Raw genomic sequence first — 27,591 nt, forward strand, 5'->3', positions numbered from 1 at the left:
TTGTTCATTTAAAAAGCCGTATGTTCACTTCAACTACAAAGGCCTCACCATCCGTGCGAGCAGAGAACATTACAGCGGGAGAGGTTTAGGAGGGGGGGGGAGGGTGCTGGGGGATTGGCACTGACAGTCCGGGAGATGGTGGGGCGGACGTTAGTAACTGGACTAGGGCAACCCAGACCCCCCGGCCTGGCCCACACGTGACCCCAGACCCTCAGCAACGCGGTTTACCCTCCGAAATGTCCGGGCGAACCCGCTCCGGGGTACCTCGCGGACGGGCGCGAAATGGCAGACCTCGCCCCGGCGAACGAGAGCGAAACCCTACCTTTAGGGTGGCAGCCGTAGACATTGTCCTGTAGGCCGCAGGTCTCGGATTGCAAGCAGCCCGCACTCCGACACTCGGCTTTCCCTGGACTAACGCAGGTACACCTCTCGCTGCAGCCAGGTAGGTACCAGGCCTCGTTGATCTGCAAGTGGGGAGAGCGGCATTAACCATAGCCTCCTGCAGGTAACAGCGCAGAACGGGAGTCCCCCTTCTGCGCCCATGCTGCCTCTCCGTAAGAGCTGGTCCCACTCCCCAAACCCCGCCCCACCAAACTCTTTTCTCTCCGGACAGGGATCCAACCCGGAAGCCACGATCGGACCGGCCTCCGCCATGCTCTCAGTCTTCGTGCCAATGACCTTGCATCGATGCCCTCTGCTTGTCGACGCCTCCCCGACCCAGGCCCCTCCTGACCTTTGAACTGCTCCATCAGACCTCCTCTCAACCTTCTCCGAGGAAAGACGGCTCCAATTCTCCGATCGACCCATGTACCTCATCCCTGGGACCTCCTCGTGATTTTCCTTCTGCTCCCCGTCTAACCCCCTCCCACCTTCCCGAAGGTGCGGTGCCCGGAATCGGAGACAGTGCTGTAGTTGAGGCTGAACTGGTGTTTTATAAAGGTTCACCATAGCTTTCCTTGTTTTTCTTATTGATGCCTCTATTTACAAATCCCAGCATGCTCTCTGCCCTCAACAACTTGTATGAGCATACCACCCCCCACCCCCCCCCCGCTCCCTGTGTGCCCCCCCCCCTCCGCTCCCCCTGTTGATTTACGGGTCTATGGCCACAGGTGGATCCATACCCGAGTGTGTGTCTAAATGGCGAGTGCAGAGGCTATCCGGCCACTGCGTGCATCACAGCCGAATCCTTCATCATTGATGAGAGTTTGAGGGAAGTGTGCAAGTGTGTGTGGGTGTGTGAGAGTGGGTGTGTGTGAGTGTGAGTGAGAGTGTGTGTGAGTGGGTGTGTGTATGTTGTGAGAGTGATTGTGAGTGTGAGTGTGTGCGAGTGTGTGTGAGTGTGTGTGTGAGTGAGAGTGTGTGAGAGTGCGAGTGTGAGTGAGTGAGAGTGAGTGTGAGTGTGTGTGTGTGTGAGTGTGAGTGAGTGAGAGTGTGTGTTTGAGTGTGTGTGAGTGAGTGTGTGTGAGTGTGAGTGTGAGTGAGTGAGTGTGTGTGTAAAGTGTGATTGTGAGTGAGTGAGTGAGTGAGAGTGTGTGAGTGAGAGTGTGTGTGAATGAGTGAGTGTGTGTGAATGAGTGAGTGTGTGTGAGAGAGTGAGTGTGAGTGTGTGTGTGAGTGTGAGTGAGTGAGTGTGTGTAAAGTGTGATTGTGAGTGAGTGAGTGAGAGTGTGTGTGAATGAGTGAGTGTGTGTGAGAGAGTGAGTGTGAGTGTGAGTGAGTGAGTGTGTGTGTAAAGTGTGATTGTGAGTGAGTGAATGAGTGAGTGTGTGTGAGAGTGTGTGAGAGTGTGTGAGTGAGAGTGTGTGTGAATGAGTGTGTGTGAGTGTGAGTGAGAGTGTGTGTGAGTGTGAGTGTGTGTGTGAGTGTGAGTGAGTGTGTGTGTAAAGTGTGATTGTGAGTGAGTGAGAGTGTGTGAGTGAGAGTGTGTGTGAGTGAGTGAGTGTGAGTGAGTGAGTGTGAGTGTGTGAGTGAGAGTGAGTGAGTGAGAGTGTGTGAGAGTGTGTGAGTGAGAGTGTGTGTGAGTGAGTGAGTGTGTGTGAGTGAGAGTGAGAGTGTGTGTGTGAGTGTGTGTGAGTGTGTGTGAGTGTGAGTGAGTGTGTGTGTAAAGTGTGATTGTGAGTGAGTGAGTGAGTGAGAGTGTGTGAGTGAGAGTGTGTGTGATTGAGTGAGAGTGTGTGTGATTGAGTGAGTGTGTGTGAGAGAGTGAGTGTGAGTGTGTGAGTGAGTGAGTGTGTGTGAGTGTGAGTGAGTGAGTGTGTGTGTAAAGTGTGACTGTGAGTGAGTGAATGAGTGAGTGTGTGTGAGAGAGTGAGTGTGAGTGGTGAGTGTGTGTGAGTGAGAGTGTGTGAGAGTGTGTGAGAGTGTGTGAGTGAGAGTGTGTGTGAATGAGTGTGAATGAGTGTGAGTGAGTGTGAGTGAGTGTGAGTGAGTGTGTGTGAGTGTGAGTGAGAGTGTGAGTGTGAGTGAGAGTGCGAGTGAGAGTGTGTGTGAGTGTGAGTGAGTGTGTGTGTGTGTGTGAGTGAGTGTGTGTGTGTAAAGTGTGATTGTGAGTGAGTGAGTGAGTGAGTGAGAGTGTGTGTGAATGAGTGAGTGTGTGTGAGAGAGTGAGTGTGAGTTTGTGAGTGTGTGTGAGTGTGAGTGAGTGAGTGTGTGTGTAAAGTGTGATTGTGAGTGAGTGAATGAGTGAGTGTGTGTGAGAGAGTGAGTGTGTGTGTGAGTGAGAGTGTGTGAGAGTGTGTGTGAATGAGTGTGTGTGAGTGTGAGTGAGAGTGTGTGTGAGTGTGAGTGAGTGAGTGTGTGTGTAAAGTGTGATTGTGAGTGAGTGAGTGAGAGTGTGTGAGTGAGAGTGTGTGTGAATGAGTGTGTGTGAATGAGTGTGTGTGAGTGAGTGAGTGAGTGTGTGAGTGAGAGTGAGTGAGTGTGTGTGAGTGTGTGTGAGTGAGAGTGTGTGAGAGTGTGTGAGTGAGAGTGTGTGTGAATGAGTGTGTGAGTGAGTGAGTGTGTGTGTAAAGTGTGATTGTGAGTGAGTGAGTGAGAGTGTGTGAGTGTGTGTGAATGAGTGTGTGTGAGTGAGTGTGAGTGTGTGAGAGTGAGTGAGTGAGAGTGTGTGTGAATGAGTGAGTGTGTGTGAGAGAGTGAGAGTGAGTGTGAGTGTGTGTGAGTGTGAGTGAGTGAGTGTGTGTATAAAGTGTGATTGTGAGTGAGTGAATGAGTGAGTGTGTGTGAGAGAGTGAGTGTGTGTGTGAGTGAGAGTGTGTGAGTGTGTGTGAATGAGTGTGTGTGAGTGTGAGTGAGAGTGTGTGTGAGTGTGTGTGTGAGTGTGAGTGAGTGAGTGTGTGTGTAAAGTGTGATTGTGAGTGAGTGAGTGAGAGTGTGTGAGTGAGAGTGTGTGTGTGAATGAGTGTGTGTGAATGAGTGTGTGTGAGTGAGTGTGTGAGTGAGAGTGAGTGAGTGTGTGTGAGTGAGTGTGTGTGAGTGAGAGTGTGTGAGTGAGAGTGTGTGTGAATGAGTGTGTGAGTGAGTGAGTGTGTGTGTGTGAGTGTGAGTGAGTGTGAGTGAGTGAGTGTGTGTGTAAAGTGTGATTGTGAGTGAGTGAGTGAGAGTGTGTGAGTGAGAGTGTGTGAGTGAGAGTGTGTGAGTGAGAGTGTGTGTGAATGAGTGTGTGTGAGTGAGTGAGAGTGTGTGAGAGTGAGTGAGTGAGAGTGTGTGTGAATGAGTGAGTGTGTGTGAGTGTGAGTGAGTGTGTGAGTGTGAGTGAGTGTGTGAGTGTGAGTGAGTGAGAGTGAGTGAGAGTGTGTGAGAGTGTGTGAGAGTGTGTGAGAGTGTGTGTGAATGAGTGTGAGTGAGTGTGTGTGAGTGAGAGTGCGAGAGTGTGTGAGAGTGAGTGAGTGAGTGTGTAAAGTGTGAGTGTGAAGGATACTCACCAGGTGATAGGCCCCCTGCGAATCGGAGCAGCCACACTGGGAGAGTGGAACGCACTTCCTGTCACTCAGAACGAAGCCGGGGTCACACTCACAGCTCTCGACGCACGGACTCGAACAATTGGAGCGGCTGGGCAGGAGGCAGGTGCTGGGGCAGCCACTGGAGCACAGGTTGTACTGGGAGTTGGCTGGGCAAGGTATCGCTGTAAAACAATGGGGAGGGGTCACGGGGCGAACATACCCAGGGTAAACGGGGGGGGGGGGGGGGGATGTCGGGCGCCACGCGAGGGACTGACTTACCGCAGAAGTCCGGGGTCCTCCAGTTGTGCACGGTGGTCCCGGCCGTTTGGCAGGTGTCCGTGAAGGCCTGTAGCTGGTCGCAGAGGGGTGGCTGGTGTCCCTGGAACTGACACACATCGTACACACAGTTGTCGAAGTAAGGCTCGGGGTCCACGGTCCCAACACAGTCCCTGTTCACCAAAGGAAAGATTACGTCAAGGAACATCTTGGCTCGGGGTGCGGAAAGTTCCGGAGCGCAAGTCTTCAGTACCATGGCCGGAATATTCTCAAGGCCTATCGCCTTTGCAGTGTCCAGTCCCTTCAGCCGTTTCCGAATATCACGCGGGGTGAATCCTTGGCCGAAAGGTCTGAGATGCCGGGGACCTCCGGAGGAGACGGAGGTGGAAGACCCACCCCTGGCGATGGTGGTTGGCAAGTTCTTCGGCCTGGTCTTTCGCACACACTTGGCCGCGCTAAAATTGCCCATTGGTTTCCAAAGGCATAGGTGGGGGTTACGGGGAGGGGGCTGGAGATTGGGCAAAGGGGGGGGGGATGCTCTTTCGGAGCGTCTGTGGGAGGGGGGGGGGGCTGATACGATGGGCCGAATGGCCTCCTTCTGCATTGGACAGATTCGATGATCCTGTAGTGTTGCGTTTTTTTTTTTTGCAACGGAAATCTCTTACCTGAAGGGTCCCGTTGGGTCAGTGATGAGGCCACATTGCTTGTCGCTGATCACCTTGTCGTAGATGTCCCCCTCGCACGGAACTGGGTCAATCGAACGGCAGCTGGAATATAGACACACAGCATTGTGGGTATTCGCGGTTCGGTTCAAAGGGCAGCTGGACTCCGAAACATTAGCTGTGGCTTGCTTTGGAGGGGGTGGGTGGGGGGGGGGGGTAGGGTGGGGGAGAGAGTCGTGGGGGGGGGCCCCCAACAGAGAGGCCCGGGGCCTGGCCCAAAACCGGGTCCTCGAGCCTCGGTTGCGTTGCCCGATGACATCCCTGCGCTGTGCCCCCGCGCTCCAGTCAAACGTGGAACCGTCTGCCCCAGAGCCAGACAGAGCAACAGGTGGGCGAGAGGTCGGGTGCGGGGAGAGAGAGGGTGGGGCCGGCTTGCGAGGTGCCGATTTCCCTCACCCCGTCGGGCGGCCTCGCCGCCTGCTGCCTGGGGCGCCAAGGCGTAGGATCCCCGCTCCTCTCGCCCTCCTTTGAGACGCTCCTACCTCTTTGGCTCACTTGACGTAGTGGGCAGGATTCTCCGTCCCGCCAGCCTCGTTATCCGGCGCGGAACGCCCATGCAGGCAGCGGGGCTTTCCATTCCTGCAGCCGGCCAATGGGGTTTCCCATTGTGGGCATCACACCACCGGGAAACCCGCGGGCGCGCTGCTGGCAAGACGGAGGTTCCCACCGACAGAGGATCCGGCAGAACATCGCCTGACGCGGCTCAGTTTTGAACGTTATCGGTCAGCGTTCCAGGGTATTTATTGACGTGGCGGCCTGGGGAGCATCCCCCCCCCCAGCTCCTCAGTGACCCAGGCCCGGGGTATCTATCTCTCAAACGTCCTGTTGCACTCAACCCCGGTGTGAAACAGGCCACAAATCACTTTGGCCACCGCTGCCGGGATTCCAGCCCCCCACCATTTTCCATTGTTGGGCCAGAGCTTGACCGCTGACGATCGACGCCGCTCTCTGGCCGTCAGCACAGCACAGCCGGAGGACATCGGGCGGCCAATTCACGGTGGCTCAGTGGGGACCACGCTGTGATCAGTGCAGGAATTTCAGATCGATTGCATTCTATGTATCCGGTGCAGTAAGCCTGGGTTAGCGTGTGTTTGACCGCTGCAGTCACGTTTTTAAAAATCCTGGTTGGCAAGGCAGCTACGCTTTTTGGGAGCCAGAGGTGCAATTAAAGCATCGTAAAAGCTTGGGCTGATGGATATTTGTTTGGATTAAGGGGGTTCCCTGCGGAGTAGATAGTTGGAGACATTGTGGGACACTAATGGGAGGGGCTGGAGTACTAGGCATTCTAGCAGGGAAGGAGAGATTATTCAGTTGGTTCTTTGAGGTCAAACCATGAAGACAGTTCCTGAAGACTTCAGCAATACATCCTACATTGCTCTGACAGGATCCAGATCTTTCTCTTACAACAGTCTCAAAGAACATCTCTTAAGCAAGTGTGCCCGGGTTTTCTGACAGTATTTAAAAGTGGATTGGACTCTGAGAAGGTTCTGTTGTTTGAGTGGAAGTAAAGATAGCAGTTAAGGATTATTGGTTCACTGCATCGATTAGCATTGTTTAAGGGGTCATTGTAACTTATTTCCCTGTTTAATGTTAAGGACATTTTAATAAGGGCAGCACGGTGGCGCAGTGGTTAGCACTGGGACTGCAGCGCTGAGGACCCGGGTTCGAATCCTGACCCTGGGACACTGCCCGTGTGGATTTTGCACATTCTCCTCGTGTTCGCGTGGGTTTCGCCCCCACAACCCAAAGATGTGCAGGCGAGGTGGACTGGCTGCGCTAAACTGCCCCGTAATTGGAGAAAAAAAAAAATGGGTACTCTAAATTTAAAAAACATAAAAGAAAGTTTGTCTGAATACACCATATCCCGATGTCCTGGAGCGAGGTAACATTCCCTCACGGGCTTACAAAATGAAGATAAAATATCGGAGTATCTGTCCTGAATCCGAGCCACCGTCGGGGTTTGATCTGGTCCGGGATCGTAATACAATTGGGGCTCGTCCGGGATTGTAATGACACTCTCACCTGTGAAGGTCGTGGGTTCGAATCTCGCTGCAGGGATTTGGGGGCACATTGGTAGCTTTGACGTTTAGCTGCCCTTTGGGGGGGGTGGGGGAGGTGGGGAGGGTCAAGAACAAAGAACAAAGAAAAGTACAGCACAGGAACAGCGCCTTCGGCCCTCCAAGCCCGTGCCGACCATGCTGCCCGTCTAAACTAAAATCTTTTACACTTCCTGGGTCCATATCCCTCTATTCCCATCCTATTCATGTATTTGTCAAGATGCCCCTTAAATGTCACTATCGTCCCTGCTTCCACCACCTCCTCCGGCAGCGAGTTCCAGGCACCCATTAACCTCTGTGTAAAAAACTTGCCTCGTACATCTACTCTAAACCTTGCCCCTCGCACCTTAAACCTATGCCCCCTAGTAATTGACCCCTCTACCCCGGGGAAAAGCCTCTGACTATCCACTCTGTCTATGCCCCTCATAATTTTTTGGACCTCTATCAGGTCTCCCCTCAACCTCCTTCGTTCCAGTGAGAACAAACCGAGTTTATTCAACCGCTCCTCATAGCTCATGCCCTCCATACCAGGCAACATTCTGGTAAATCTCTTCTGCACCCTCTCTAAAGCCTCCACATCCTTCTGGTAGTGTGGCGACCAGAATTGAACACTATACTCCAAGTGTGGCCTAACTAAGGTTCTATACAGCTGCAACATGACTTGCCAATTCTTATACTAAATGCCCCGGCCAATGAAGGCAAGCATGCCGTCTGCCTTCTTGACTACCTTCTCCACCTGTGTCGCCCCTTTCAGTGACCTGTGGACCTGTACACCACAAGGTGACAATAAACGGAGGATCCGATCTCATGAAATAAAAGGTCATGGAACGTTTACAACATGCAAGGTGGCCATTTGACCCGCCACATCCATGCCGGCTCTCCACAAGAGCAACTCAGCTAGTTCCCGCCACCCCCCCCCCATGCCTCCGCCCCACTGTGACTACATTTCAAAAGACAATAGTCTTCAACTGGCTGTGAAGCATTTCCCGGGCATCACGAGGTGCTACGTAAATGCAAACTCTCTTGTTTTTCAAGTGTCCGCGGCTGACTGCCCGATTGGGATCCTTTCCCCCGACTCGCTGGACTGCCGAGAGAAGCCTAATCGAAACTGGCGGCCACAGGAGACGCGTTGGAGGAGGTGACCCGGCGCCGGGGGCGCCTCGGCGAAGGCTCTCACCTGTCGTCCTCGTCGTCTTTGGTCTTCCAACTGTCCCCGAACGTGGTGTCGTTCCCCGCCAAGGCCCCGTCCGGCTTGCGGTAGTCGTCGGCGGAGTCGCCGTTGAAGTCGCCACAGAGGCCACACATCTTCCCCTGGTAGGAACTGAGAGAGAAAAGAGGCCTTTACGACAGTGAGCTGGAGTGAATGTTCCGGAAGGTACCTCCAGAACAATGGCAGTGCGGCTGAGGATAACTCGCTATCAACAGGGGACGTCCCACGCGCGACAGATTTTAAATTATTTTTTCGCAAGGCCCCGCGTTTGTGGCCCATCCCTCATTGCCCCTCGGGAAGGTGGCGGGTGAGCCGCTGCGGCCTCTGTGGTGTAGGTACACCCACTGTGCTGTTAGGGAGGGAGTCCCAGGGTTTCGACCCAGCGACAGTGAAGGAGCGGCCGATATATTTCCTAGTCGGGATGGTGAGTGACTCAGAGGGGGACCTCCAGGTGGTGGGGTTCCCAGGTCTCTGCTGCCCTCGTCCTTCTAGATGGTAGAGGTGGTGGGTTTGGAAGGTGCTGCCTGAGGAGCCTCGGTGAGTTGCTGCAGTGCATCTTGTAGACGGTACACACGGCTGCCGCTGTGCGTCGGTCGGGGGGGGGAGTGAATGTTTGTGGAAGGGGGAACCAATCAAGCGGGGCTGCTTTGTCCTGGATGGTGTCGAGCTTCTTGAGTGTTGTTGGAGCTGCGCTCATCCAGGCAAGTGGAGAGTATTCCCTCACACTCCTGACTTGTGTCTTGTAGATGGTGGACAGGCTTTGGGGGGGGGGGTCAGGACGTGAGTTACTCTCCGCAGGATTCCCAGCCTCTGACCTGCTCTGGTAGCCACAGTATTAATGTGGCTGGGTCCAGTTCAGTTTCTGATCAATGGTAACCCCCAGGATGTTTTTTTGGGGGGAGGGGGGTGGAATTCAGCGATGGATAAGGGCAGTAGTTCACAATCGAGCTCATCGACATTGAGCAAATTGCCTCTTCATTGCAGTGTTAATGTAAGCCTACTTGTGACAATAATAAAGATTATTAAAGGTCAGGGGGCAGGCATTGCAATTTAGCTTAAATTTGGGGAGTTTGTATCTACCGTCAAGTATCTGCACACGGAGTTGCGTACACGCGTGTGAATTGGGTATACACGGGTATGTTAGGTACATCTCACTGCGTTTGGTATCCCAGAAGGCCAAGTGTGTATCTCTGTAGCTCGTGTGTGTGTGTCCGAGTGTATTGATGTTGGGTTTTCAGGCTGACTGAAGCTCAGAGGCATCTGCGTTCGCGAGGAAGGCACGCAGGAGGTAGCGCGTAGCTGCGAGGCTCGTTGCGTCCAGTTCTGGGCCGCCGCATTTCAGGGGGGGGGGCACGAAGACGAGGGAGAGAGGGCCGGGGAAGATTGACGGGAATAGTTCCAGGGACCAGGGGAACTCCAGCCGTGTCGATAGATTGGAGGGGGGAACGTTCAGAGGGGATTCGATCGAGGTGATCGGAATCGTGAGTGGTGCGGGGGTGGGGGGAAGGGGGCGTCTGGGACAGAGTCGATCGGGGGGGGGGACCGTTCCCATCGGTGGGAGGCTCGAGAGCGAGAGGGGCAGAGGTTGAAGGGGAAGGAGCGACGGAGACGGGAGGAGAAACAATCTCACGCACTGTCCGACAGCGCGGCGGAGGCAGGTCCGAGCGAGGCTCTCCGGGGGAACTGGATCTGAGGGGGGTGGGGAGGGATATGCCGGGTTACGGGGAGGATTGGCAATGGGCGAGTTCCTCATTTTGGTGAACCAGCGCAGGCCCGACGGAGCGAAGGGCCTCCCTCTGTGCAGTGGCCATTCCCTGGTTCGGTGAGGCTGTCACTGAGCGGAGGGGCCGAGGGGCGACTCACCCGGGCACGACGATCTTCACAAAATGGTTTCCGTCGTACTGCACTCGCAGGCCGAAATCCGTCTGCAGCAGCACGTATTGGCCGGATTGAGAGAGCTGGACCCTGCCCACCGTCTTGGGCAGCCGGACCCTCGTTTGTCCCACCTGCAATCAGAAGGGTTGGATTCGCCGTCAACCTTGCGGTAGGGCGGAACGCGAATATCATCGGGCAGGGAGACGTTTCGTGCCATTCGGCCCGTCGAGTCTGCACTGACCCTCTGGAAATAGCGCCCTCCCTCGCAACCCAGTAACCCCACCGAACCTTTTGGACGCCAAGGGGCAGTTTACCCTGGTTGGCCCACCCTAACCCGCGCACCTTTGGACTTGCGGGAGGAAACCGGGGCACCCGGAGGAAACCCACGCAGTCACAGGGAGAACGTGCAGACTCCGCACAGCCACCCGAGGCCCGGAATCTAACCCGGCAGCAGTGCTCACCCACCGTGCCACACTATCACTCAGCACCCAACTCAGGAACGGCGAATTTCAAACGCTCCCAGTTCTTGCCACAGGGGAAAATGGCGCTGATTCATTGGCAAGTAGACTCTGATTGGTTGAGATGTTGCCTCCCAAAGAGCAATGGGGGGGGGGACCATTGGCTCCCCAAGGTCCCGGGCAAATCAAACAAAAAAAGGGTGTAAGGCTTGGACGTGTCCCTTTTGTTTGCAGAGTCCGGGATCCTGCGTCACTTCTGCAAGTGTAAATGAGGCGTTCAACTGATTGCCGTAAACAGGCCGTTCGTGCAGCTGCTAACGCACTCGGGATTGTTCAGTAAGCGCTGCCCAATTGCGGCAACACATTTTAAAAATTAATTTATGGGATGTGGGCGTCGCTGGCCGGGCCCAGCGTTTTTTGCCCGGCCCTCATTTCCCCTTGGGAAGGTGGTGGGTGAGCCGCCTTCTGGAACCCGCTGCAGTCCCTAAGATGTAGGTGCATGGTGGAGGGATTCTCTGTCCCCACTGGCAGTGTACCCCCACCCCTGCGCCTCACCCCACCCGTCCATGGGATCCCCGGCAACGCGGGGCACCTTCCCCATTGACAAGCGGCGGGAGTAGACGCTCTTGCTGCCAGAGAGCCGCGCCCCGTCGAGGAACACGCCGGAGGGAGTGGATAATCCCCCCCTCGGTGTTCCGCTGTGGGCATCGCAAGCGCGGGCCGGCCGGGCGGACGGCACTCTGCCTGTTCCAAACTGAGGGCGGGTCCTGCCGCGGCCTGTGCGCCCGACAGCGCCCCCGCTCGCGAATGCATTCCCGGCGTCGCCCAATCGCACGGGAGGCGAAACCCCCCCTTTTTCAACTGCCGGCGGCTTCCTGTCGGGGGGAAATAACCCTCCTGTGCGGAAACACGACATGGTGGCAGCGGGAAAGCTGCTCCAATCCTTCACTGGTTCGGTCTGCGGCCTGCGCCGCCGCCATTGGCTCCAAGGTGGAGGGCGTTGCTGTGATTGGCTTATATCCAGCAGCAAAGAATCCTGGGTGTAAACAGACCAAGGTTTTGACCCTGTAGTCTGGAATCGGGGCAGGGCACTATTCATCAGGCACCCTTTCAAAAAGGTAACTCGCCAAATCGTCCTCATTCTTCCCTCGTCTCCCCCGTTCCCATTTGTGGGAGCAAAGCAAGGGTCGGTAAGAGGCTTGTCGTTATCAAAAACTAAACTAACGCAGGCATCAGACTGGCCAGGAAAGAGAAAGGGGCAACGAGAGAGGTAAGAAAGATTTAGACTGGGAGAGAGGAGCAGTGAGAGAGAGAGAGAGAGAGAGAGAGAGAGAAGAGGAGTGAGAGATAGAGAGAGAAGTGTAAGAGAGAAAAAAGAGGAGTGAGAAAGAGAGAGCGAGAGAAGAGGAGTGAGAGAGAGGAGGAGTGAGAGAGAAAAGAGGAGAGTGAGAGAGATGGAGAGAGAGAGAAGAGGCGTGAGAGATAGAGAGAAGTGTAAGAGAGAAAAAAAGAGGAGTGAGAAAGAGAGAGAGAGAGAGAAGTGCGAGAGAGGAGGAGTGAGAGAGAGAGAATAGGAGAGTGAGAGAGAGAGAGAGAGAGAGGTGAGGGAGAAGAGGAGTGAGAGAGAGAAGAGGAGAGTGAGAGAGAGAGAGAGAGAGAAGTGCGAGAGAGGAGTGAGAGAGAAAAGAGGAGAGTGAGAGAGAGAGAAGAGGAGAGTGAGAGAGAGAGAGAGAGAGAGGTGAGGGAGAAGAGGAGTGAGAGAGAGAGAAGAGGAGAGTGAGAGAGAGAGAGAGAGAAGTGCGAGAGAGGAGTGAGAGAGAAAAGAGGAGAGTGAGAGAGATGGAGAGAGGGAGAGGAGAAGAGGAGTGAGAGAGAGAGAAGAGGAGAGTGAGAGAGACGGAGAGAGAGAAGAGGAGTGAGAGAGAGAGAAGAGGAGAGTGAGAGAGACGGAGAGAGAGAAGAGGAGTGAGAGAGAGAGAGAGAGGAGCAGTGAGAGAGAGAAGAGGAGAGTGAGAGAGGGAGAGAGAGAGGAGAGAGAGAAGAGGAGTGAGAGAGAGAGAAGAGGAGAGTGAGAGAGAGAGAGAAGAGGAGTGAGAGAAAGAGAGAAAGAGAAGAGGCGAGTGAGAGAGTGAGAGAGAGAGAGAGAGAGAGAGAGAGGGAAGAGAGAGGAACGGGGGTAAGAGAGGGAGGGAGATGGAGAACAGGAGAGTGCGAGAGAGGGAGCGGGAGAGACAGTCGTGAGAGAAGAGGATGCGTTCCCTCTTACCCCTGATCTCACAGGGGCATCGCTGGTGAGTTGAGCTGTCCATGGCACTGGTACATTGTCGGGACCCCGACAATTTGTTGAGTGTCCTGTCTGATATGGAGTGTTGAGATTCGGGCATTTTGGCCCAGGCTGAGTTGCTACGCCAGGAAGTTTCAGAGGGAAGGCTAAACGGCAGCCATTGCTGAGGGATCTGGGGTCACACGTAGGCCAGACTGGGGTCAGGCCGGCAGATTTCCGGGGGGGGCGGGGAGGGGAGGAAACCAACCAGAACTCTGCGGTTTTTCAGCAGTGTGACGGAGATGTCCTCGATGGTGATGTAGAGTTTCCTCAGGTATGTGGCTCCGGGTAAACCCCTCTCCTCGTTCTTTCCCTCAACACTGAACCAGGGACCTGGAAAAAAACCAAACCGCATCCTGAGGGGAGTCACAGTGATTACTGACACACTCACACTGACACACTCACACTGACACACTCACACTGACACACTCACACTGACACACTCTCACTGACACACTCACACTGACACACTCTCACTGACACACTCACTCACACTGACACACTCACACACACTGACACTGACACACACACTCTCACTGACACACTCACTCACACTGATACACTCACACACACTGACACTGACACACACACTCTCACTGACACACTCACTCACACTGATACACTCACACACACTGACACTGACACACACACTCTCACTGACACACTCACTCACACTGATACACTCACACACACTGGCACAGTCACACTGGCGCACTCACATTGACACACTCACACCGACACACTCACGCTGGCACACTCACTGACACACTCACTCACACTGATACACTCACACACACTGGCACACTCACACTGGCACACTCACACTGGCACACTCACACTGGCACACTCACTCACACTGACACACACTCACACTGACACACTCACACTGGCAGGCTCACACTGACACACTCACATGACACACTCTCACTGACACACTCTCACTGACACATTCACACTGACACACTCTCACTGACACACTCACACTGACACACTCACATGACACACTCACTGGCAGGCTCACACTGACACACACATGATACACTCACTGGCAGGCTCACACTGACACACTCACATGACACACTCACACACACTGACACACTCTCACTGACACATTCACACTGACACACTCACACTGACACACTCACAGCGACACACACTCACACTGACACACTCACACACACTGACACACTCACACACACTGACACACTCACACACACTGACACTGACACACACACTCTCACTGACACACTCACTCACACTGATACACTCACACACACTGGCACACTCACACTGGCGCACTCACACTGACACACTCACACCGACACACTCACGCTGGCACACTCACTGACACACTCACTCACACTGATACACTCACACACACTGGCACACTCACACTGGCACACTGACCCACTCACACACTCTCACTGACACACTCACTCACACTGACACACTCACACTGGCACACTCACACTGGCACACTCACTCACACTGACCCACACTCACACTGGCACACTCACACTGGCAGGCTCACACTGACACACTCACATGACACACTCTCACTGACACACCCTCACTGACACACTCTCACTGACACACTCTCACTGACACACTCACACTGACACACTCACATGACACACTCACTGGCAGGCTCACACTGACACACACATGATACACTCACTGGCAGGCTCACACTGACACACTCACATGACACACTCACACACACTGACACACTCTCGCTGACACATTCACACTGACACACTCACACTGACACACTCACAGCGACACACACTCACACTGACACACTCACACACACTGACACACTCACACACACTGACACTGACACACACACTGACACTGACACACACACTCTCACTGACACACTCACTCACACTGATACACTCACACACTGCACACTCACACTGGCGCACTCACACTGACACACTCACACCGACACACTCACGCTGGCACACTCACTGACACACTCACTCACACTGATACACTCACACACACTGGCACACTCACACTGGCACACTGACACACTCACACACTCTCACTGACACACTCACTCACACTGACACACTCACACTGACACACTCACACTGGCACACTCACACTGGCACACTCACTCACACTGACACACACTCACACTGGCACACTCACACTGGCAGGCTCACACTGACACACTCACATGACACACTCTCACTGACACACCCTCACTGACACATCACACTGACACACTCTCACTGACACACTCACACTGACACACTCACATGACACACTCACTGGCAGGCTCACACTGACACACTCACATGACACACTCACACACACTGACACACTCTCACTGACACATTCACACTGACACACTCACGCTGACACTCACAGTGACACACACTCACACTGACACACTCACACACACTGACACACTCACACTGACACGCTCACACTGGCACTCTCACACTGACACGCTCACACACACTGACACACTCACACTGACACGCTCCACACTGGCATTCTCACACTGACACGCTCACACACACTGACACACTCTCACTGGCACACTCATGCTGACACCTCACACTGACACACTCACACACACTGACGCACACACTGACACACTCAACACCACTGACACACTCACACCCTGACACACTCACACTCACACACTCACACAAACTCACACTGACACACTCGCATTGGGAACACTCACACTGGCACGCTCACACTGACACACACACACACTGACACACACACACACACTGACACACTCTCACTGGCACACTCACGCTGACACACTCACACACACTGATGCACACACTGACACACTCACACACACTGGCACACTCACACTGACACACTCACACGGACACACACTGACACACTCTCACTGACACACTCACACTGACACACTCACACTGACACACTCACACTGGCGCGCTCTCACTGACACACTCTCACTGACACACTCACACTGACACACACACTCACATTGACACACTCACTGACACATTCGCACATACACTCACACTAACTCACACACTAACACACTCGCATACACTCACATACACTCACACTGCCACACTCACATACACACACTAACTCGCACACTGACACACACACTCACACATGCAGACACAAACACTGGCACACACACTCACACTGGCATACTCACACTGACTCACACACTCACGCACTTACACACACTCACACATACACTGACACAGAGGGTAGTGGGTGCCTGGAACTCGCTGCGGAGGAGGTGGTGGAAGCAGGGACGATAGGGACATTTAAGGGGCATCTTGACAAATACATGAATAGGATGGGAATAGAGGGATACGGACCCAGGAAGTGTAGAAGATTGTAGTTTAGTCGGGCAGCATGGTCGGCACGGGCTTGGAGGGCCTGTTCTGTGCTGTACTTTTCTTTGTTCTGACACAATCACATTGACACACTCACACACACAGAGACACGCACTGACACACTCAACTCACTCACTTACACACACTCCACACACTCCATAAGACCATAAGACAGGAGCAGAATTAGGCCACTCGGCCCATCGAGTCTGCTCCGCCATTCAACCATGGCTGATATTTTCTCATCCCCATTCTCCTGCTTTCTCCCCATAACCCCTGATCCCCTCATTAATCAAGAACCTATCTATCTCTGTATTAAGGACACTCAGTGAATTGGCCTCCACAGCCTTCTGCGGCAAAGGAGTTCCACAGATTCACCACCCCTCTGGCTGAAGAAATTCCTCCTGATCTCTGTTTTAAAGGATCGTCCCTTTAGTCTGAGATTGTGTCCTCTGATTCTAGTTTTTCCTACAAGTGGAAACATCCTCTCCACGTCCACTCTCTCCAGGCCTCGCATCCTGTCAGTTTCAATAAGATCCCCCCTCATCCTTCTAAACTCCACCGAGTACAGACCCAGAGTCCTGAACCGCTCCTCGTACGACAAGCTCTTCATTCCAGGGATCATTCTTGTGAACCTCCCTCTGGACCCTTTCAAGGCCGGCACATCCTTCCTTAGATACGGGGCCCAAAACTGCTCACAATACTCCAAATGGGGCCTGACCAGAGCCTTATGCAGCCTCAGAAGTACATCCCTGCTCTTGTATTCTAGCCCTCTCGACATGAACTCTAACATTGGCATTTGCCTTCCTAACTGCCGACTGAACCTGCACGTTAACCTGAAGAGAATCGTGGACAAGGACTCACACTGACACACTCACACACACACATTGATGCACACACTCACACACTGATACACATACATACACACTGACATAATCACACTGACACTCACACTGACACTCACACATTGACACACACACATTTACACACACACTCTTTTACACACACACTCTTTCACACACACACACACATTGACAAACTCCCTACACACACTCACACACATAATGACACACTGACACGCACACACAGGCTCGTGTTCGCCCGTGGGGGAACAAAGGGGCGAATGTCGCGGGTCCGCCTCCTTCTGCCGAAACTGGCTTTTCCCGGAATGGATGATTGTGGGTTTATCCATTCCTTGTCCGTCACTGCGTACCAGGGTTATTCACACAGCTCCTGGCAAGGGTGTAGGTGCAGGTTGCCCAGGAATATAAACTTCCTCCTGTCGAAGGATATGTAATGAGGATCTCCGGAGACGATGCAGGAACCATCTGTCAGGAAAAACAGGATCAAGGTGAATTATTGGCCCGATTCAGATCCGAAATTCCAACACTCCCTTCGCTGGTCTCCCACATTGTAACCTCCACGGACTAGCTCTATCAAAACTCTCAAAGACTGACCCCCCAGGCTCACTGCCATCCACCCCTCACCCTCTGTGCTCACTGACCCTTCACCCCTCACCCACTGTGCTCACTGACCCTTCACCCCTCACCCCCTGTGCTCACTGCCATCCACCCTCACCCCCTGTGCTCACTGACCCTTCACCCCTCACCCCCTGTGGTCACTGACCCTCACCCCTCATCCCTGTGGTCACTGACCCTTCACCTCTCACCCCCTGTGCTAACTGACCCTTCACCCCTCACCACTTGTGCTCACTGACCCATCACCTCTCACCCCCTGTGCTCACTGACCCTTCACCCCTCACCCCCCTGTGCTCACTGACCCTTCGCCCCTCACCTCCTGTGGTCACTGACCCTTCACCCCCTCATCCCCTGTGCTCACTGACCCCTTCACCCCTCACCCCTTGTGCTCACTGACCCTTCACCTCTCATCCCCTGTGCTCACTGACCCTCCACCCCTCACCCCTTGTGCTCACTGACCCTTCACCTCTCATCCCTGTGCTCACTGACCCTTCACCCCTCAACCCTTGTGCTCACTGACCCCCTTCACCCCTCACCCCCTGTGCTCACTGACCCTTCACCTCTCACCCCCTGTGGTCACTGACCCTTCACCCCTCACCCCTCTGTGGTCACTGACCTTTCACCCCTCACCCCCTGTGCTCACTTGACCCTTCACCCCTCAACCCCCTGTGCTCACTGACCCTTCACCTCTCACCCCCTGTGCTCACTGACCTTCACCCCTCACCCCCTGTGCTCACTGACCCTTCACGCCTCACCCCCTGTGCTCACTGACCCTTCACCTCTCATCCCCTGTGCTCACTGACCCTTCAACCCTCACCCCCTGTGCTCACTGACCCTTCACCTCTCACCCCCTGTGGTCACTGACCCTTCACCCCTCACCCCCTGTGCTCACTGACCCTTCACCCCTCACCCCCTGTGCTCACTGACCCTTCACCCCTCACCCCTTGTGGTCACTGACCCATCACCCTCTCACCCCCTGTGGTCACTGACCCTTCACCTCTCACCCCCTGTGCTCACTGACCCTTCACCTCTCACCCCCTGTGCTCACTGAACCTTCAGTCTCTCTCTCTGTCTCTCTCTTTCTGTCTCTCTCTCACTCTGTCTCTCTCTCTCTCTCAGTCTCTCTCTCTGTCTCTCTCTCGCTCTCTGTCTCTCTCTCTCTCTCTCTCTCTCTGTCTCTCTCTCTGTCTCTCTCTCTCTGTCTCTCTCTCTCTGTCTCTCTCTCGCTCTCTATCTAGTTCTCTCTCCCTCTCGCTCGCTCTCGCTTCTCTCTCGCTCTCTATCTCACTCTCTATCTCTCTCTCTCTCTCGTTCTCTATCTCGCTCTCTATCACTCTCTTGTCTCACTCTTGTGGTAATACGAGGTATTACAGTACCTGAGAGGTGGATGCCCATTGGCTGGACCCAGGAGTCTACCATTGGCTGATGTACATAGCTCCGCTGTGAGAGGCGGGGTATAAGAACCGATGTCGTCCCAGCAGCCTTCACTTTCTGTATCGAAGCTGCTGGGTACAGTTCTAGCAGATTAAAGCCGATTAGTTATGACTCACCTTGTCTTGAGAGTAATTGATTGCGCATCAACTCTCTCTCTCTCTCTCTCTCTGTCTCTCTCCGATAGCGAGATAGAGAGCGAGATAGAGTGAGAGAGAGAGTGAGAGAGAGAGCGAGAAAGAGACAGAGAGAGAGAGAGAGTGAGAGAGAGAGTGAGAGAGAGAGAGTGAGAAAGAGAGAGAGAGAGAGCGAGTTAGAGAGCGAGAGAGAGAGCGAGATAGAAAGCGAGATAGAGAGCGAGAGACAAAGAGAGAGACAGAGAGTGAGAGAGAGAGTGAGAGAGAGAGTGAGAGAGAGAGTGAGAGAGAGAGTGAGAGAGAGAGTGAGAGAGAGAGTGAGAGAGAGAGTGAGAGAGAGAGTGAGAGAGAGAGTGAGAGAGAGAGAGAGAGAGAGAGAGAGAGAGAGAGTGAGAGTGAGAGAGAGAGTGAGAGAGAGAGTGAGATAGAGAGTGAGATAGAGAGCGAGATAGAGAGCGAGATAGAGACAGAGAGAGAGCGAGGATAGAGAGAGAGACAGAGAGCGAGATAGAGAGCAAGATAGAGAGCAAGATAGAGAGCGAGAGAGACAAAGAGAGAGACAGAGAGAGAGATAGAGAGTGAGATAGAGAGCGAGATAGAGAGCGCGATAGAGAGCGATTTAGAGAGCGAGAGGAGAGCGAGAGAGAGCGAGAGAGAGAGCGAGAGAGAGAGCGAGTTAGAGAGCGAGATAGAGAGCAAGATAGAGAGCGAGATAGAGAGCGCGATAGAGAGCGATTTAGAGAGCGAGATAGAGAGCGAGATAGAGAGCGAGATAGAGAGCGAGAGAGAGAGCGAGTTAGAGAGCGAGATAGAGAGCGAGATAGAGAGCGAGATAGAGAGCGAGATAGAGAGCGCGATAGAGAGCGATTTAGAGAGCGAGATAGAGAGCAAGAGAGACAAAGAGAGAGACAAAGAGAGAGTGAGATAGAGAGTGAGATAGAGAGTGAGATAGAGAGTGAGAGAGAGAGTGAGAGAGAGAGTGAGAGAGAGAGTGAGAGAGAGAGTGAGAGAGAGAGTGAGAGAGAGAGTGAGAGAGAGAGTGAGAGAGAGAGTGAGAGAGAGAGTGAGATAGAGAGTGAGAGAGAGAGTGAGAGAGAGAGTGAGAGAGAGAGTGAGAGAGAGAGTGAGAGAGAGAGTGAGAGAGTGAGATAGAGTGAGATAGAGTGAGATAGAGTGAGATAGAGAGTGAGATAGAGAGTGAGATAGAGAGTGAGATACAGAGCGAGAGAGAGTGTGAGAGAGAGAGAGATAGAGAGCAAGATAGAGAGCAAAATAGAGACTGAGAGAGAGTGAGAGAGAGTGAGAGAGAGAGTGAGAGAGAGAGTGAGAGAGAGAGTGAGAGAGAGAGTGAGAGAGAGAGTGAGAGAGAGAGTGAGAGAGAGAGTGAGAGAGAGAGAGCGAGATAGAGACAGAGAAAGTGTGAGAGATAGAGAGAGATAGAGAGTGAGGTAGAGACAGACAGAAAGAGTGAGATAGAGAGTGAGAGAGAGAGGGACAGAGTGAGGGAGGCAGAGAGACAGAGACAGAGAGTGAGAGAGAGCGAGGTAGAGACAGAGAGAGTGAGAGAGAGAGTAAAAGCGAGAGCGAGATAGAGACAGAGAGGGAGTCTATCTCACTCTCTATCTTGCTCTCTATCTCACTCTCTCTCTGTCTCTATCTCGCTCTCTATCTCGCTCTCTCTCACTCTCTCTCTCACTCGCTCTCTCTCTCTTTCACTCCTCTCTCACTCTCTCTCTGTCTCTATCTCGCTCACTATCACGCTCTCTATCTCGCTCTCAATCTCGCTCTCTACCTCGCTCTCTATCTTGCTCTCTCCCTCGCACTCTCTCTCGCTCTCTCTCTCGCTCTCTCACTCATTCACTCGCTCTCTATCTCGCTCTCTATCTCACTCACTCTCTCTCTCTCGCGCGCGCGCTCTCTCTCTCGCTCTCCCTCGCTCTCTATCTCGCTTTCTATCTCGCTCTCTCTCTCGCTCTCTATCTCTCTCTCTCTCTCACTCACTCTCTCACTCTCTATCTCGATTTCCACCTTGCTCTCTATCTTGCTTTCTATCTCTCTCTCTCACTCCCTCTCTCGCTCTCTCTCGCTCTCTAGCTCGCTCTCTATCTCGCTCTCTATCTCGCTCTCTATCTCGCTCTCTCTATCTCGCTATCTATCTCGCTCTCTCTCGCTCTCTTGCTTTCTCTCTCGCTCTCTATCTCGCTCTGTATCTCGCTCTCTCTCTGAATCTCTCAATCTCTCTTTCTATCTCGCTCTCTATCTCGCTCTGTATCTCGCTCTCTCTCTCACTCTCTCTCGCTCTTTCTCGCTCTCTATCTCGTTCTCTATCTCGCTCTCTCTCGCTCTCTATCTCACTCTCTATCTCTCTCTCATTCTCTATCTCGCTCTCTACCTCGCGCTCTCTCTCGCGCTCTCTCTCGCGCTCTCTCTCGCGCTCTCTCTCGCTCTCTATCTCGCTCTCTATCTCGCTCTCTATCTCGCTCTCTATCTCGCTCTCTATCTCGCTCTCTATCTCGCTCTCTATCTCGCTCTCTATCTCGCTCTCTATCTCGCTCTCTATCTCGCTCTCTATCTCGCTCTCTATCTCGCTCTCTATCTCACTCTCTATCTCACTCTCTATCACTCTCTTGTCTCACTCTTGTGGTAATACGAGGTATTGCGGTACCTGAGAGGTGGATGACCATTGGCTAGACCCAGGAGTCTACATTGGCTAACGTACATAGCTCCGCCCTGAGAGGCGGGGTATAAGAACCAATGCCGTCCCAGCAGCCTTCACTTTCTGTATCGAAGCTGCATTAATCTAGCTGATTAAAGCCGATTAGTTATGACTCATCTTGTCTCGAGAGTAATTGATTGCGCATCAACTCTCTCTCTCTGTCTCTCTCTGATAGCGAGATAGAGTGAGAGAGAGAGTGAGAGAGAGAGTGAGAGAGAGAGCGAGAAAGAGACAGAGAGAGAGTGAGAGAGAGAGTGAGAGAGAGAGAGAGAGAGAGAGAGCGAGTTAGAGAGCGAGATAGAGAGCGAGAGATAGAGCGAGATAGAGAGCGAGATAGAGAGCGAGATAGAGAGCGAGTTAGAGAGCGAGTTAGAGAGCGAGTTAGAGAGCGAGTTAGAGAGCGAGTTAGAGAGCGAGATAGAGAGCGAGAGAGAGAGCGAGAGAGAGAGCGAGATAGAAAGCTAGATAGAGAGCGAGAGACAAAGAGAGAGATAGAGAGTGAGAGAGAGAGTGAGAGAGAGAGTGAGAGAGAGAGTGAGAGAGAGAGTGAGAGAGAGAGCGAGAGCGAGAGAGAGAGCGAGAGAGAGAGCGAGAGAGAGAGCGAGAGAGAGAGATAGAGAGCAAGATAGAGAGCGAGAGAGACAAAGAGAGAGATAGAGAGTGAGATGGAGAGTGAGATAGAGAGTGAGAGAGAGTGAGATAGAGAGTGAGATAGAGAGTGAGATAGAGAGTGAGAGAGAGCGAGAGAGAGAGCGAGAGAGAGAGCGAGAGAGAGAGCGAGAGAGAGTGCGAGAGAGAGAGCGAGAGAGAGAGCGAGAGAGAGAGCGAGTTAGAGAGCGAGATAGAGAACGCGATAGAGAGCGATTTAGAGAGTGAGAGAGAGCGAGATAGAGAGCGAGATAGAGAGCGAGAGAGAGAGCGAGATAAAGAGCGAGAGAGAGAGCGAGATAGAGAGCGCGATAGAGAGCAATTTAGAGAGCGAGAGAGAGCGAGATAGAGAGCGAGAGAGACAAAGAGAGAGTGAGATAGAGAGTGAGATAGAGAGTGAGATAGAGAGTGAGATAGAGAGTGAGATAGAGAGTGAGATAGAGAGTGAGATAGAGAGCGAGAGAGAGTGTGAGAGAGAGACAGATAGAGAGCAAAATAGAGAGTGAGAGAGAGTGAGAGAGAGAGTGAGAGAGAGAGTGAGAGAGAGAGTGAGAGAGAGAGTGAGAGAGAGAGTGAGAGAGAGAGTGAGAGAGAGTGAGAGAGAGAGAGCGAGATAGAGACAGAGAAAGTGTGAGAGATAGAGAGAGATAGAGAGTGAGGTAGAGACAGACAGAAAGAGCGAGATAGTGAGTGAGAGAGAGAGGGACAGAGTGAGGGAGGCAGAGAGACAGAGACAGAGAGTGAGAAAGAGCGAGGTAGAGACAGAGAGAGTGAGAGAGAGAGTAAAAGCGAGAGCGAGATAGAGACAGAGAGGGAGTCTATCTCACTCTCTATCTTGCTCTCTATCTCACTCTCTCTCTGTCTCTATCTAGCTCTCTATTTCGCTCTCTCTCTCTCTCGCGTGCGCGCTCTCTCTCTCACTCTCCCTCGCTCTCTATCTCGCTTTCTATCTCGCTCTCTATCTCGCTCTCTATCTCTCTCTCTCTCACTCTCTCTCTCACTCTCTCTCTCACTCTCTATCTCGATTTCCACCTTGCTCTCTATCTTGCTTTCTATCTCTCTCTCTCACTCCCTCTCTCGCTCTCTCTCCCTCTCTAGCTCGCTCTCTATCTTGCTCTCTATCTCGCTCTCTATCTCGCTCTCTCTCGCTCTCTCTTGCTTTCTCTCTCGCTCTCTATCTCGCTCTGTATCTCAATCTCTCAATCTATCTTTCTACCTCGCTCTCTATCTCGCTCTGTATCTCGCTCTCTCTCTCACTCTCTCTCGCTCTTTCTCGCTCTCTCTCTCGTTCTCTCTCTCGCTCTCTCTCTTGCTCTCTATCTCACTCTCTATCTCTCTCTCTCTCTCGTTCTCTATCTTGCTCTCTATCTCGCTCTCTATCTCGCTCTCTATCTCGCTCTCTATCGCTCTCTATCGCTCTCTATCTCGCTCTCTATCTCGCTCTCTATCTCGCCCTCTATCTCGTTCTCTATCTCACTCTCAATCTCGCTCTCTCTCTCGCTCTCTCTCTCGCTCTCTCTCTCACTCTTTCACTCGCTTTCTATCTCGCTCTCTATCTCGCTCTCTATCTCGCTCTCTATCTCTCTCTCTCTCTCACTCTCTCTCTCACTCTCTATCTCGATTACCACCTTGCTCTCTAACTCGCTTTCTATCTCTCTCTCTCACTTCCTCTCTCGCTCTCTCTCCCTCTCTAGCTCGCTCTCTATCTTGCTCTCTATCTCGCTCTCTATCTCGCTCTCTCTCGCTCTCTCTTGCTTTCTCTCTCGCTCTGTATCTCAATCTCTCAATCTCTCTTTCTATCTCGCTCTCTATCTCGCTCTCTATCTCGCTCTCTCCCTCACTCTCTCTCGCTCTTTCTCGCTCTCTATCTCGCTCTCTATCTCGTTCTCTATCTCGCTCTCTCTCTCGCTCTCTATCTCACTCTCTATCTCTCTCTCTCTCTCGTTCTCTATCTTGCTCTCTATCTCGCTCTCATCTCGCTCTCTCTCTCGCTCTCTAAATCGCTCTCTACCTCGCTCTCTACCTCTCTCTCTCACTCTCTCTCGCTCTCTATCTCGCTCTCTCTCTTCGCTCTCTCTCTCGCTCTCTCTCTCGCTCTCTCTCTCTCGCTCTTTCACTCGCTCTCTATCTCGCTCTCTATCTCACTCTCTCTCTCTCTCGCGTGCGCGCTCTCTCTCTCACTCTCCCTCGCTCTCTATCTCACTCTCTATCTCGCTCTCTATCTCTCTCTCTCTCTCACTCTCTCTCTCACTCTCTATCTCGATTTCCATCTTGCTCTCTATCTTGCTTTCTATCTCTCTCTCTCACTCCATCTCTCACTCTCTCTCCCTCTCTAGCTCGCTCTCTATCTTGCTCTCTCTCGCTCTCTCTTGCTTTCTCTCTCGCTCTCTATCTCGCTCTGTATCTCAATCTCTCAATCTCGCTCTCTATCTCGCTCTCTATCTCGCTCTCTATCTCGCTCTCTATCTCGCTCTCTCTCTCACTCTCTCTCGCTCTTTCTCGCTCTCTATCTCGCTCTCTATCTCGCTCTCTCTCTCGCTCTCTATCTCACTCTCTATCTCTCTCTCTCTCTCGTTCTCTATCTTGCTCTCTATCTCGCTCTCTATCTCGCTCTCTATCTCGCTCTCTATCTCGCTCTCTATCTCGCTCTCTATCTCGCTCTCTATCTCGCTCTTTATCTCGCTCTCTATCGCTCTCTATCGCTCTCTCTCGCTCTCTATCTCGCTCTCTATCTCGTTCTCTATCTCACTCTCAATCTCGCTCTCTTTCTCGCTCTCTATCGCGCTCTCTCTCTCACTCTCTTCGTTCTCGCTCGCTCTCTATCTCGCTCTCTATCTTGCTCTCTCTCGCTCTCTCGCTTTCTCTCTCGCTCTCTATCTCACTCTCTATCTTGCTCTCTATCTCGCTCTCTATCTCGATCTCTCTCGCTCTCTATCTCGCTCTCTATCTCGCTCTCTATCTCGCTCTCTATCTCGCTCTCTATCTCGCTCTCTCTCTCGCTCTCTCGCTCTCTATCTCGCTATCTATCTCGCTCTCTATCTCGCTCTCTACCTCGCGCTCTCTCTCGCTCTCTATCTCGCTCTCTATCTCGCTCTCTATCTTGCTCTCTATCTCGCTCTCTATCTCGCTCGCTATCTCGCTCTCTATCTCGCTCTCTATCTCGCTCTCTATCTCGCTCTCTCTCTCAATCTCTCTCTCAATCTCTCTCTCAATCTCTCTCTCAATCTCTCTCTCAATCTCTCTCTCAATCTCTATCTCGCTTTCTCTCTCACTCTCTATCTCGCTCTCTCTCGCTCTCTATCTCGCTCTCTATCTCTCTCTCTCTCTCAATCTCTCTCAATCTCTCTCTCGTTCTCTATCTCGCTCGCTCTCGCTCTCTCTCGCTTTCTCGCTCTCTATCTCACTCTCTATCTCTCTCACTCTCTCGTTCTCTATCTCGTTCTCTATCTCGCTCTCTATCTCGCTCTCTATCTCGTTCTCTATCACGCTCTGTCTCGCTTTCTCTCTCAATCTCTCTCTCGTTCTCTATCTCGTTCTCTATCTCGTTCTCTATCTCGTTCTCTATCTCGTTCTCTATCTCGCTCTCTATCTCGCTCTCCATCTCGCTCTCTATCGCGCTCTCTCTCTCAATCTCTCTCTCGCTTTCTCTCTCGCTCTCTATCTCGCTCTCTATCTCGCTCTCTCTCTCAATCTCTCAATCTCTCTCTCGCTCTCTATCTCGCTCTCTATCTCGCTCTCTACCTTGCTCTCTATCTTGCTCTCTCTCTCACTCTCTCTCGTTCTCTCTCGCTCTCTATCTCGCTCTCTATCTCGCTCTCTCTCGTTTTCTCTCTCGCTTTCTCTCTTGCTCTCTATCTCGCTCTTCATCTCGCTCTCTATCTCTCTCGCTCTCTATCTCGCTCTCTATCTCGCTCTCTATCTCACTCTCTCTCACACTCTCTATCTCGCTCTCTACACCCGCTCTCTCTCGCTCTCTATCTCACTCTCTATCTCGCTCTCTCTCTCAATCTCTCTCTCAATCTCTCTCTCGTTCTTTCTCTCGCTCTCTATCTCTCTCTCGCTTTCTCTCTCGCTCTCTATCTCGCTCTCTATCTCGCTCTCTCTCGCTCTCTATCTCGCTCTCTCTCTCAATCTCTCTCTCAATCTCTCTCTCGCTTTCTCTCTCGCTCTCTATCTCGCTCTCTATCTCGCTCTCTATCTCACTCTCTCGCTCTCTCTCTCGCTCTCTATCTCGCCCTCTATCTCGCGCTCTCTCTCGCGCTCTCTCTCGCTCTCTATCTCACTCTCTATCTCACTCTCTATCTCGCTCTCTATCTCAATCTCTCTCTCAATCTCTCTCTCAATCTCTCTCTCATTCTTTCTCTCGCTCTCTATCTCTCTCTCGCTTTCTCTCTCGCTTTCTCTCTCGCTCTCTATCTCGCTCTCTATCTCGCTCTCTCTCGCTCTCTATCTCGCTCTCTCTCTCAATCTCTCTCTCAATCTCTCTCTCGCTTTCTCTCTCGCTCTCTATCTCGCTCTCTATCTCGCTCTCTATCTCGCTCTCTATCTCGCTCTCTACCTTGCTCTATATCTCGCTCTCTCTCTCACTTTCTCTCTCACTCTCTATCTCGCTCTCTATCTAGCTCTCTCTTGCTCTCTATCTCGCTCTCTATCTCGCTCTCTATCTCGCTCTCTCTCTCAATCTCTCTCTCAATCTCTCCCTCGCACTCTCCCTCGCACTCTCGCTCTCTCTCTCGCTCTCTCTCTCGCTCTCTCTCTCGCTCTCTCTCTCGCTCTCTCTCTCGCTCTCTATCTCGCTCTCGCTCTCGTTCTCTCTCTCGCTCTCCCTCTCGCTCTCTATCTCGCTCTCTATCTTGCTCTCTATCTCGCTCTCCCTCCCTCTCTATCTCGCTCTCTCTCTCAATTTCTCTCTCAATCTCTCTCTCGTTCTCTATCTCGTTCTCTATCTCGTTCTCTATCTCGCTCT

At 52.7% G+C, this 27,591-nt stretch overlaps 1 protein-coding gene across 1 annotated transcript in view; it reads right to left on the reverse strand.

Annotated features, from left to right (window-relative positions):
• Positions 1–27,591, reverse strand: part of LOC140404730 (zonadhesin-like) — a 120,685-nt gene that overhangs the window by 84,797 nt on the left and 8,297 nt on the right. Inside the window, exons 2-9 of the mRNA XM_072493414.1 lie at positions 17,429–17,543; positions 13,071–13,195; positions 10,070–10,212; positions 8,174–8,317; positions 4,883–4,984; positions 4,221–4,390; positions 3,924–4,123; positions 323–464 (exon numbers count right to left, since the gene is read on the reverse strand). Coding sequence (XP_072349515.1) covers positions 323–464; positions 3,924–4,123; positions 4,221–4,390; positions 4,883–4,984; positions 8,174–8,317; positions 10,070–10,212; positions 13,071–13,195; positions 17,429–17,543 — 1,141 coding nt within the window. The remainder of the gene's footprint in view (positions 1–322; positions 465–3,923; positions 4,124–4,220; positions 4,391–4,882; positions 4,985–8,173; positions 8,318–10,069; positions 10,213–13,070; positions 13,196–17,428; positions 17,544–27,591) is intronic.

Source organism: Scyliorhinus torazame, chromosome 31 (genome assembly GCF_047496885.1).
Source record: "Scyliorhinus torazame isolate Kashiwa2021f chromosome 31, sScyTor2.1, whole genome shotgun sequence".
NCBI lineage: Eukaryota > Metazoa > Chordata > Chondrichthyes > Carcharhiniformes > Scyliorhinidae > Scyliorhinus > Scyliorhinus torazame.